Here is a 13497-nt window from a genome sequence, read left to right on the forward strand (position 1 = left end):
TATTCTTGTGGTCATTGTCCATTTGCGACCAAGGTTTAACTTCCTGTCGTCCTGAGATGTTGATTCAACATATCCACATAATTTTCCCACCTCATGATGCCATCTATTTTGTGAAGTGCATCAGTCCCTCCTGCAGCAAAGTACCCCCACAACATGATATTGGCACCCCCGTGCTTCACGGTTGGGATGGTGTTCTTCGGCTTGCAATCCTCCCCCTTTTTCCTCCAAACATAACGATGGTCATTATGGCCAACCAGTTCTATTTTTGTTTCATCAGACCAGAGGACATTTCTCCAAAAAGTCCCCATGTGCAGTTGCAAACCGTAGTCTGGCTTTTTTATGGCGGTTTAGGAGCAGTGGCTCTTCCTTTCTGAGCGGCCTTTTAGGTTATGTCGATATAGGACTCGTTTTACTGTGGATATAGATACTTTTGTACCGGTTTCCTCCAGCATCTTCACAAGGTCCTTTCCTGTTGTTCTGGGATTGATTTGCACTTTTCGCACCAAAGTACGTTCATCTCTAGAACACCTTCCTACCTTCCTGAGTGGTATGGCGGCTGCGTGGTCCCGTGGTGTTTATACTTGCGTACTATTGATTGTACAGATGAACGTGGTACCTTCAGGCGTTTGGAAATTGCTCCCCAGGATGAACCAGACTTGTGGAGGTCTACAATTTTTTTTCTGAGGTCTTGGCTGATTTCTTTTGATTTTCCCATGATGTCAAGCAAAGAGACACTGAGTTTGAAGGTAGGCCTTGAAATACATCCACAGGTACACCTCCAATTGACTCAAATTATGTCAATTTCCCTATCAGAAGCTTCTAAAGCCATGACATAATTTTCTTGAATTCTCCAAGCTGTTTAAAGGTACAGTCAACTTAGTGTATGTAAACTTCTGACCCACTGGAATTGTGATACAGTGAATTATAAGTGAAATAATCTGTCTGTAAACAATTGTTGGAAAAATGACTTGTGTCATGCACAAAGTAGATGTCCTAACCAACTTGCCAAAACTATAGTTTGTTAACAAGAAATTTGTGGAGTCGCTGAAAAATGAGTTTTAATGACTCCAACCTAAGCGTATGTAAACTTCCGACTTCAACTGTACATCATATTTGGGGGCATGATCTTTGTGCATCTGTAACTTTCTCGCTCATCATTACGCACTCATCATTCATAATGATCCGTAATCGTGGTAGCATCCATATTAATGTAGAAGAGTCCAGAAACAGATTATATGTACCTCTCACGTTAAGGCAAATTACTCACCGATTGCTTTGGTGTAATGTCGGGCCCCTAGCAGCAGCTCAGGGGCCCTATACCAGAACGTCACCACGACGGGGTCAAGGTCCGCCAGGGGTTTGAGAGGTGAGTTGAAGAGTCTGGCGAAGCCCATGTCAGCTAAAAGGTGAATAAGATAGAGTGGGGGAAAGACAACATAGTATCAACGTGAATGAATGACGATGAAAAACAGGGCGAGCTCAACTCAAGGCTACTCTACTCTCCATGTCTTAAGCCAGGAGAGCCCCATCAGAAGAGACTTGATAGTGACTAGCAGCACAAGTATTTCAAGCAGCCTTTGACCTGGTATTTCCGTGAAGGTGGTAGTGTTTGGTTTCAGGGATGATCCCTGGCTCTGTTGAGCAAGTCATATCGTTGGCAATGTATAACTTGTCAAAGCCACCACTCTTGAATTCCACTGCTTTTTTCTCTCTCACAAGAGCAGGCTAATCAAATCAAATGTATATATATTTGGATTGAAGTCCAATCAAAATATACTGTGTGGCTGGTGTTTATGTCAATAAGTCATCTTATGGGCCAGGTCTGCACAGAACCTGGAGTCTGTCATGGTCTGTAGTCTCATGGGAAGGTTCTTATTTCTGTAGTCTCATGGGAAGTTCTTGTTTCTGTAGTCTTATGGAAAGGTAATTCCCTAGTATGGGTAAGTCTTCTGTGTCTGTGCAGGACCCGAAGTGAAGTTTGGTGGTCTGGTCTTGGTGGATGTCACGCGGTCATCGACACACAGCTGCAGTCACCAAGGGGGTCCTGTGACTCTAAAATAATAACTTAGCACTAACACTAGACTCTCAGGGTTAGGGTATAAATATAGTCCAGCCTGCACTGCAGACCTGTGACATCATCCCAGAATAGTGTCACGCTGGGGAGTAGGTTATGCAATAGTGTTATCAGTGTCATGTGGCCATTTTAAGCCCTTCTGCCTGCCCCCGTGTCCCTGTGTTCAGAGACCCACTCAGAGGCTGGCTGAAGGTGAAACGCTACAGCCATTGTACTCTCAGTCAAGTCAACAAACTCATTGATCTATGGTCACATCATTCAGCTGTTTTGATCACATTTATTTTCCATTCAAATGTGAATACAAATAATATAAGTACACATACATTATCTCTGTCAATCTACTGACAACAAAAACATACTTACTGACAAGTTTAGCCTTTAAAATCACTGAATCAGCAGCCCGCTCCATCAATCATCTACAGAGTACTGACTTCAGTGTGTACATTTAGCCCATCTTACCGATTTTCACTCGTCCTCGTTCTGGGCCCTCCCCCATTACCAGAATGTTGGCGGGTTTCTAGAGAAGAGAGAGACAAACAGTCAACTATCTTCTGCGTGTGCTTCAGCCTTCAGGGAAGCCTCAGAGGCTCCAAGTCCAACTAAGAAAACACAACATAGAAATAAGGTTACATTCACTTTACAGGTTGATCACATAATAGACGAAAATTCCATGCATTTCCAATTACTTTTAGAAGGGAGGTTTGGGCAATACCAGTGTAACACACAAATAACAGAGGCAGAGCATGCCAAATGGAATGTAAGTTACGCTCTTGACCCTCCATACTGCCAAAGACAAAAAAAAATAGATCAAAATATTATGGTGAAAGATTGCTCCATCAATGATTCTACTGATCGTTGATATCAAGGTCTACCATGGTGGTGAAGCATGCCTGTCCCTTTGGGACATTGCTTCCAACGACATAATAATGTTCTCTGTCTGAGTCTGTGTTTTGGGGCTTTGGGGAGGCATGATATTATGGTGCCCTGTATAGCAATGTGATTTACTGCATGACACCAGAACCACCTAGCCAATTTAAACCCGGAAACATTGAGAAACATAAGAAAAATATGAATCTAGGCCAGACAGTCTGTGTACCAACAATTCAAATTGCAGAATACATACATCAAATAACAGTTTACCATGATATTCTCACTTTCACCATCTACAAAGCTTTATGCACAAAGAAAACTGGCCTCCGTGTTATAGTATCGCTTCATCTAATACTTTACCCATCAATATATTCTCAACAAAAATATAAAACAACATGTAAAGTGTTGGTCCCATGTTTCATGAGCTGAAATAAAATATCCCCAACATTTTCCATACGCACAAAAAGATAATTTCTCAAAAATGAATTGTAAACAAATTTGTTTACATCCCTGTTAGTGAGCATTTTTCCGTTGCCAAGATAATCCATCCACCTGATAGGTGTGGCATATCAAGAAGCTGATTAACAGCATGATCATTACACAGGTACACCTTGTGCTCGGGACAACAAAAGGTCACTCTAAAATGTGCAGTTGTCACACGACATAATGCCACAGATGTCTCAAGTTGAGGGAGTGTGCTGACTGCAGGAATGTCCACAAGAGCTGTTGCCAGAGAATGGAATGTTCATTGCTCTACCATAAGCCGCCTCCAACGTTGTTTTAGAGAATTTGTCAGCACGTCCAGCCGGCCTCACAACCGCAGCCCACATGTAACCACGCCAGCCCAGGATCTTCTTCACCTGCGGGATCGTCTGAGACCAGCCACCCGGACAGCTGATGAAACAGCTGATGAAAACCTCATTCTGATTGGCTGGGCCTTGCTCCCCAGTGGGTGGGCCAGTCTCCCAAGTGGGTGGGCCTATGCCCTCCCAGGCCCACCCATGGCTGCGCTCCTGCCCAGTCATGTGACATCCATATACTAGGGCCTAACTCATTTAATTTCAAATTACTGAGTTCCTTATATGAACTGTAACTCAGTAAAATCATTGACATTTTTGTTCAATATACATTATCCATACAGCACATTCATGTCGTCTGAGTGTAAAAAGGTACTCTGTCAGTCCCCTGAGTCTGTGTGTGTGAATCTTAAACTCATAGGATTCAGTCTGCTCAACAAACACAGGCTGTTGCTATAGGAACCCCACTAATAATGAGCTCTATTATTCAAATACACAACAAAACACCGCTATCTGCAAACACAATGACGACTCCCTCGAGGAGGGTCTCTTTTCACTCCCAAATGACTGGCACCGGCTCCTCTTTCAAATTCTAAATAAGTGGGCTAATACAGTCCGCCTAAAGACATTCCTTTTCACTGACCCTATGTTTAAAGAGATCATATGTCCATACAGGTGAGTAATAATTACCAAAAAAGGTTCACATAAAAACAGAGATCGGATGAATGGGCAATGAAAAAGTAAACTGAGCACCGAATTGAGGTTGTAATATTGCTGTCTGATAGTTTTTCCACAAGAGTTTGGATTGTTTTGGACTCTAACATGTGCTTAGCTTCCCAGAAATGTAAGGAGGTTTCATGAGAGTGGGTCAAGACTGGAAAACAAATATCCCTAAGCCCTCCGTGGGACTGAAAATTCAATCCCTAAGGAGGTGCCCGTCTTTCACAAAAAACAAACCTGTAGAGTCAAAAATAGCCCTGTTTTAGACCAGCAAGTGCCAGAGGCACACTATCTTTACATGTACTGGGAACCATACAGCAGTGCCATTATTAATTCAGTGTCTTTGTCTTTGCTTTCGGCTGTAGTCGTTTTTTTCTTCTTCTTCCTACATGTCTTATGATTAAGTAATGACCTGTTTTTTTCTCGACACACAAGCATTAACCACTCTACTGTACTATCAGAACCCCATTACACACTGCGCCATGAGTTATTACAGCGCAGGCCTGCCACAGCCCACTCGACACAGGATATAGACCTAGGGAGGGCACACACACACAGTACATATTCAGACAAAAGGACAGTTCGTGTGGGGTTGCTGTTTTTCCTAGACATTTCCTAGTGGCGCATGTGACACGTGACTACGGGGAGCCAGGGATCACTCCAGCTATGAACAATATTCCATTACACCAGAGGGCACGTCTTTTGTTAATCATGAAAACGAGCCACCATAGGCAGGTAGGTGTGAGAGAGAGAGAAGCCGAGCACATCTATTTGCTGCAGCTGAAACCTGACTTTACTCTCAGTGTAATGTGGCTACGGCCTGTATATATTGACTGTCTAAGGCATTTTCAACCTCAAACATTTGTTTCTGTCAGAAATAGGAATTACTGCAGTATTCTGGTTTGGAGTACAGCTACAGTCAGCATGGTGGGGGAGGGATCTAACTTCTCTGGCTAGTGTGGGTTACATAATTTAGGCAGGAGCAGGGGGCGGGGCTGCTTGGCTTACTGGAGAGGAGGGGTAGGGTAGGCTGGTTTCTCTGCAGCTGTGCAGTGCAGCACAAGGTTACGTGTTGCATAACGGGCAAAGTGAGTGGTGGAGGGAGCCATGCAGTTACTCGTATCTACCCCTGTGGCTGTAGATCTAGGAATGCTGCCTGCGCTACCCCCCCCCCTCTAGCCTAACTCTAACACACCTCCCCCAACATTACTGTGGAGTAAAAATGGATAGAAAACCACCCCATATCCAGATGCGCTGGAATGTGGCATTTTTCAATGAGTAGCAAAATGCGAGGCAGAAAAAAACTTGACTCTTTCATATTTCAGAACAATTTCACAATGAAAAGGCTAACAAACTAATTGCGCAAAACAGATACTCACATACCCCAATTCCTAACACCACCAGCTTGAGAGTGGAATTTGCACAGGCCTTTATCCACAATAGCAGGAAGTGCTAGCTTTGAGAAAGCACATTAAACTGCATTACATCAACCTTATCTGGAATCAGATACAGAGAAAGTGACAACTGAGAAATTCATCCTGTGGCAAAGAAAATAGTTATTAAGAAGAGTTGATGCTCAGATTAGGGAGAGTATGTTCTCCAACGAGAACAATAACCATGTACAGTACACTCATAGAAAAACGGGTTCCAAAAGGGTTATTCGCCTGTACCCATAGGAGCACCCTTTTGGGTTCCAGGTAGAACCCTCTGTGTTCGACATGGAGCCCAAAAATGATTCTTCAAAGGGTTCTCCTATGGAGACAGGCGAGGAACCCTTATAGGTTATAGAAAGCACTTTTTTTTTCTAAGAGTGTAGTACTGACGAAAGCCCTGGCCTCTGCTTAGATAAAGGCTTGCTTGTGCAACAGGCAGGCAGCTACGGCAGGGCTTACCCTCAGCCTCTATTAGTGTTTGAGGTCAGACACATGAAATCAAACACACAAGTCCATTGTCCGTTCTTTTGTATCCTGGATGATTCATTAACCGCATATATTGACCAGGCATTAAATACCTGCTTATGCTATAGAATCTCTAAGCAAAAGTATAGCAATCCACTATTACCATGTCATAAACTGCTTAGCAATCCCCATCATCATCAACAACGTGGTCCACTATCCTCTGAATGTTATCAATCAGATTTCAACTCCAAAAGAACCCCACCATAACAGTAGGCCTACAGGCCATTAATAACAGTATGCCTACAATACAAAAACGCTCTGTAAACTGCATCTCTGCATTACTCGACTCAGGCTGATGTGGTAGGCCCAGTGACTGAGGCCCTGATTGATAGAGCCATGTGCATTTATATAACGTGAGTTAGCATTGGTCTTCATCACACGACGCTGCCATCTGGGAGACCTGAGAGAGATTGCATAAGAGGGGATGACTTGATGGAGACCTTATAAGGTTCCCGTAGCTGTGGGATTTGCAGATTCACTCTCTGATTTCCTCTGCCTCTCCAGTGACGGAATGAATCGGAAGTCACATCAATTGACTGACTCAATTAGTGTGCAGGGAGTGAACATCAAACAGCTGGCACCAATGAGTTATAATAGATTAGATTCTCTACTACCTGTTCATACATCCACATACATGATGAGTTTTTAATCAATATAATCAATATAATGACACAGCTGGTGCCCCTAATAGCAAGTCACACTGGCAGGCATGACACAAACTATTGGCTTTCCATACGCAAGTTGGCGTGTGTTATGCTTCTGTTTTATGGTGTTATATGGTGGTATACAGTGTCATACAGTGTTATAATGTAATATAGCCTTGCCCTTTTCATAGAAAGTCCAAGTTGGACCATAATCTGTTGGGTTTAAGCCAATCAGAAGAGCAACATGTATTTCTCAATCTACAAAGAAAAGAAGCTTCTTAATAAGGAACTGCAGAGATAAGTGTTGCAAGGAGGAGAGGTTTTAACAGCCAAATAAGAGAAACACTTCCAGAAAACACTCAGCAGTGGTGCATGGGTAAAATCACTGAGGAAGCCAAGCCAGTGAAAAAAAGGCATTTACAACCTGTTGTGATAATTGTGCTGTTTCATCTATAACCTGTTAGTTTATATCCCTTGCCACCACGATATATAGGCCCGAGGCCGAAACAATAAGAAGAAACAGTGGCAGAATAAATTCAACCACACCTTAGTTTCATCATAAAACCAGAGAGCAACACCTGCCCACAAACAAATAGTTACATGACATACAGCATGGTCAAGCAAGTTAATGTTTGACATTTTTGGACTACTAAACAACTATTGATTTAGAACCAGAGAGTTACCGCAAGTCACAAAAAACAGGAACTGCCCCACTACTCCAGCACCATTTCAACTTCAATATTTCAACATCATCTAATCACCTCTGTTTAGTCTAATATAGTGACAACTAAAAGATACCAAAAACAATTTAGTCCAATCAAAGTAAGCAAAATATGGTATGGCTGTCCATGGTACTTATTTGTGTGAGTGCAAGAAGAAAAAACATGTTGACTCACCCAGAAACGCCAATGCTATCCTCCTCTCTTTCATGACTCTGTCATAACCTGAAAGTGTGTAGTGTTTGTTGTCCTAGGCCACCTGGCTAAAATGCTTGCTCGCTAGCCTAACTTCCTTTCATGGGCAACGATGTGCCAGTCCAGTTAGTTAACATTAGCCTACTACATCTAGCTACGTATTAAACTTCCATCCTCTCAGGCCAGTGGCACAATGTATGAATTTATGGTTAAATCAGAATCGCCGTTATAATCATTGACCATGACAGATAATTACTTTTTTTTTGGGAATATGTCCAAATTCCTATCTCCATCCATGGCTAATTTAGGAAAGGGACAAGTTTAGCAAGCTATCTAGCCACCCGGAAGACAATTCTGTAAATAACATTTAGCTTGTGATTGGTGTGAAGCCAAATCCAAACTGGCTTCCCATGTATGATTTTAGCATTTTTTTTTATCAAGGGAAGCAAAATGCTCGCTGGCTTCCCTCACATTCGATGCTATGGGTGGCAACAATGTCATACTCTTTTTGACCAGACAGCATCAGATAGATGGCCTACATATACTGAGACAGAGGGGTGCTGTTTCGCTTGCTCGCAAGCTTTCTCCGGTGAGATACATTCAGCCTCTGGCGAATTGAAGGAAAATTATGAGACAGAGAACGAAAGATGAATTTTTTTTTTTTAATAATCATAGTCCAATGTTTGGGAAAGCCTGGCTTCCCTTGGAATCCATTAATACACGCCACTGAAAACACTGTGGGAAAACCGTGGGGGAGAAAATCTCACATGGGTGCTAGAGTACAGGTTGGGTGGTGGCGGTTGGTGAGGGTAGGTGGGAATTGACAACATTAACCAGCCGAGATACTTCATTCCACAGCCAACGGCGTTAAAACTCTAATAATAAAGTGTACAAGGATTTAACAGCACCTGTGCCAGAACATAACAGGATTCAGTTAGTTGGCGAGAGGGTTGCTTTTAGGATAGTTGTTGCAGTGGACACCACTCATTGCTGCTCTTAGATATGCAAGCAAACAAGTGACTTATTTGCATGCATCCTATTGGTTAAAAGCAGCCTGTATCACAGTTCAGATCAATGACCAATAGGAAAAGGACAGATCAGTGAAGACTGATCTCCCTCAATGTGAGCAAGACAAAGGAGCTGATCGTGAACTACAGGAAAAGGTGGGCCGAACAGGCCCCCATTAACATCGACGGGGCTGTAGTGGAGCGGGTCGAGAGTTTCAAGTTCCTTGGTGTCCACATCACAAACAAATTATCATGGTCCAAACATACCAAGACAGTCATGAACAGGGCACAAGAAAACCTTTTCCCCCTCAGATTTAGCATGGGTCCTCAGATCCTCAAAAGGTTCTATTGCTGCACCATCGAGAGCATCCTGACTGGTTGCATCACCGCCTGGTTTGGCAACTGCTCGGCATCTGACCGTAAGGCGCTACAGAGGTTAGAGTCAAATGGCCCAGTACATCACTGGGGCCAAGCTCCCTGCCATCCAGGACCTATACAATAGGCGGTGTCAGAGGAAAGCCCATAAAATTGTCAGAGACTCCAGTCACACAAGTTATAGACTGTTTTCTCTGCTACCGCACGGCAAGCAGTACCGGAGCACCAAGTCTAGGACCAAAAGGCTCCTCAACAGCTTCTAACCCCAAGCCATAAGACTGCTGAACAATTAATATAATCGCCACCGGACAATTTACATTGACCCCCTTTTGTGCATTGCTGCTACTCGCTGTTTATTATCTATGCATAGTCACTTCACCCCCACCTACATGTACAAATTACCTCAACTAACCTGTACCCCCGCACACTGACTCAGTACCGGTACCCCCTGTATATAGCCTCGTTATTGTTATTATTATTATATAGCCTCGTTATTGTTACTTTTTATTATTACTTTTTATTTTAGTCTACTTGGTAAATATTTTCTTAACTCATCTTTTTCTTAACTCATCTTCACTGTTTTTTATTTATTTTTTATTTTACCGTTATTTTACCAGGTAAGTTGACTGAGAACACGTTCTCATTTGCAGCAACGACCTGGGGAATAGTTACAGGGGAGAGGAGGGGGATGAATGAGCCAATTGTAAACTGGGGATTATTAGGTGACCGTGATGGTTGAGGGCCAGATTGGGAATTTAGCCAGGACACCGGGGTTAACACCCCTACTCTTACGATAAGTGCCATGGGATCTTTAATGACCTCAGAGAGTCAGGACACCCGTATAACGTCCCATCCGAAAGACGGCACCCTACACAGAGCAGTGTCCCCAATCACTGCCCTGGGGCATTGGGATCTTTGTTTAGACCAGAGGAAAGAGTGCCTCCTACTGGCCCTCCAACACCACTTCCAGCAGCACCTGGTCTCCCATCCAGGGACTGACCAGGACCAACCCTGCTTAGCTTCAGAAGCAAGCCAGCAGTGGTATGCAGGGTGGTATGCTGCTGGCAGTTGGTGTCACTGTTGGTGAAGGGCTTGTAAGTAAGCATTTCATGGTAAAGTCTACACTTGTTGTATTCGGTGCATGTGGCAAATAAAGTTTGATTTGATCAGTGGATGAGGTGTCAGTGTGCTGACAAACTGCCTGGGAGCTCCTCAGTGGTGAAACTCCTCCTCCTTCAATCAGTAGTGAACCAGGTGGAACAAATCTTCCAGGCAATCAGGGCGTGCCAGCACCTGGCTCTGCTGTTGTCTTTAGACCGCAGTGAAAGGAGCATTTATAACACCACAAGACCAAGGAAACTTCATCTTTGTGATCAAGGTGACTGTGCAAGTCCAAGCCCTCCACAAAACTGTGAAAGACAGCCGGTAAGCGCCATATTGGCCATGCTTGACTATACTGACTTAAGCAGTGCACTGCTAATGATACTCTGGAAAACACAGACTCTTAACTCTTAACTTTGATAGGACTTTTGCAGTGGTATTTATAACTTCAAATGTTGTTTGTGGGGTATAAAGGAAAAGTAAGAAGAGCCAAATTCATTGTTGACAAATAACTTGTTTGAAATGGTTAAAAGTAATTTAAACTTTGTAGAAATCTTAGTAAACCAAGTTCTTAATTCAGTAACAAATGTATAGTCTAAAAAATCTTTGGCTAAAAAATGAAAGATTTGTCTGTTTAAAACTACTGATTAGAAAATAAATGTAATTTTTTACTACTAAAAATATTTTGAATGTATTTGGCTAAAATGCAAATTTAGATAAAAATATACAGATTCTGTTCATTTGATTAAAAATGGTGGGTTTCTATTTTGGGAAACATTTGCTTAAAAGTGGAAACCTTGTATTTTATAATGGCAGAAATGTGTTTATCTGAGGTGAATGTGGATAATTATGTGTATTTAATTAGGCTGTCAACTCAAATAATAACTTGTATTTGTCATCTCTTTTTTGAGGTTTTTCACCTGTTTACTGCCAACCAAAGAATGGTAAATAAAAGACAAACAACTGATTCCATGGCTGTTTATTGAGTGAAATCCAGTTAAAATCTTCATGTGGAGGGACTGTCCTTTTCAAGTGGGGAATTGCACAAGAAAGAGGTCAAAACTTGACAGTGAAAAACCGTGGCTCAAGACTGGAAAAGGACCAGAAAAGTGACCACACGTGTCCAGAGAGACAAGTAAAGACTGTTCCCGCCTGCTGCTGTGATTGAAATGGCTGATTCATCACTGGTGGAGCAGCTAAAGACCGCAAGGACATCAGCGAAGCGTCAGTTTTCCCATCTGGCCAATAATGTGCTACGAATGCATACAATGATGTCAGAAGAGGAGCTCAGAGACAATTTTAGGAAGCTCACTGCAGAAGCTGGCAAAGTCCTGGAAGCCAACGATGATGTAGAGGGGCAATGTATTGAAGAAAACTCTGATGCAGAGGAGTTGAGCGAGCAGCAGAAGTCTGACTTGGTCAAAACAGCCAATGAGTGTGAGAAAAAACTGCAAGAGCTAAAGGACCTCATACAAAAGACATTGTGGGCAAATTTCGGGGAATATGAACTGACACAAGCAATTACAACAGCAGAGTCGCAAGCAGAAAACGTGGGAGCTGTGGACCCAAGTAAAAACCCAGATGCATATCTCTTCATGATCGGACAACTAGAGAAACTTGTGAAGGAGGTGCATAAACATTGGAAGTGCTGGGCCCCCCCAGCAGAGCAACAACATTTCCAGAGTCGTATCAAAGACCTTGAAACTATCCTGCCAAATCTCACAATAAGACAAGCAGACTTTACAGGGGCACACGTTAGAGGAGAAACCAGCAGATTGAGTACTACTTCAAACAGTTCTGTGGCCACACCAGCAATTAAATTAAAGCCTGCTGAACTCCCAAAGTTTTCTGGCATCCGCCGAGAGTTTCACCGGTGGAAAAAAGACTGGGAAGCGCTCCAGATGCAGGGAGAACCTACTGGATCCAGAGAGGTTAAAAAATTCCAACTTCTCGACAATGTGGATGAGAAGACCATACGAGACCTTCACCTTACAACTTACACAACTGCTGAGGAGGTTTTCCGGGTCTTGGAGAACCGCTTTGGAAATAGAACAACTATAGCCCTTGAGATAGTAGAAGAGCTCCAAAGACTCCAAGCAGTTAAAGGTAACCAGCCCAGGAGGATTGTTGAGCTCATCCAATCTGTAGAAAAAGCCCTGGTCGATCTGAACGAGCTTGGCAAGACCGGTGCTATAAAGAACCCTCTTGTAACAAAGACAATAGAGAGTAAACTTCCTGATGGCCTGAAGAAGGAATGGCTTCTTCATGTAGCTGGCAAAGGTGATGAAGCTGAAGAAGACAAGCGATTTGACTACCTCCACAAGTTTCTTCAAGGTCAAGAAGCCATCTATGAGAAGCTGGACCAACTGAGAGAGGAGGAACCAAAACCGAAATCTGAACCTCGGCAAGCTCGAACCAGAACCTCCACCCAACTAAGCGACCAGGCTCAAGGATGTGTGGTCTGCGGAGACTGCAAGCATAAGAAAAGGCTATATTTCTGCCAAAAGTTTCGCACGCTTAAGCTGTCAGAGAAAAGAGATGCTGTCAGGAAGCTGGGAGCCTGCAAAAGATGCCTGGAGATTCACAAGGAAGGTGACTATTGTAAATCAGAGTTTCTGTGCAGGAGGCCAGACTGCATAGAACAGCGTGCTACAGAACACCACTATTACCTCTGCCCGAGAGCTGGTACATCCAAAGGGAATGTCGTCCAGAGGTCCAATAACAGCAAAGTGGGAGGTGACACAAGAGAACATTATACCCAAGCCCAAGAAGAGTTCATCAAAAGTCTCTCACCTGAACTTGCAGAGAAGTGTTGCAATGCCTTTTGCAACACTATAGCCAGAACCTCTCTTGTGTCCAACCAACCCAGTCTTCTAGCAGAGAATGGAATAGTGGAGTGGCCAGTCATCATGATGCTCTTAGAGGTCACGGCCAATGCAGGACAAAAAGTTGGGACTTTGATCGACCTGGCATCAGATACAAACTATATAACTCATGATGCAGCTGATCGTTTGAACCTTAGAAGTGAAGCCATAAC

The 13497-nt window shown here is 43.2% G+C and overlaps 1 protein-coding gene across 1 annotated transcript in view; it reads right to left on the bottom strand.

The window, feature by feature from the left end:
* The window catches only part of LOC139583042 (cyclin-dependent kinase 19), a 75467-nt gene that overhangs the window by 20507 nt on the left and 41463 nt on the right, over positions 1–13497 (bottom strand). The window contains exons 5-6 of the mRNA XM_071413732.1: positions 2534–2591; positions 1268–1399 (exon numbers count right to left, since the gene is read on the bottom strand). Coding sequence (XP_071269833.1) covers positions 1268–1399; positions 2534–2591 — 190 coding nt within the window. The remainder of the gene's footprint in view (positions 1–1267; positions 1400–2533; positions 2592–13497) is intronic.

This window comes from Salvelinus alpinus, chromosome 8 (assembly GCF_045679555.1).
Source record: "Salvelinus alpinus chromosome 8, SLU_Salpinus.1, whole genome shotgun sequence".
Classification (NCBI taxonomy): Eukaryota; Metazoa; Chordata; class Actinopteri; order Salmoniformes; family Salmonidae; genus Salvelinus; species Salvelinus alpinus.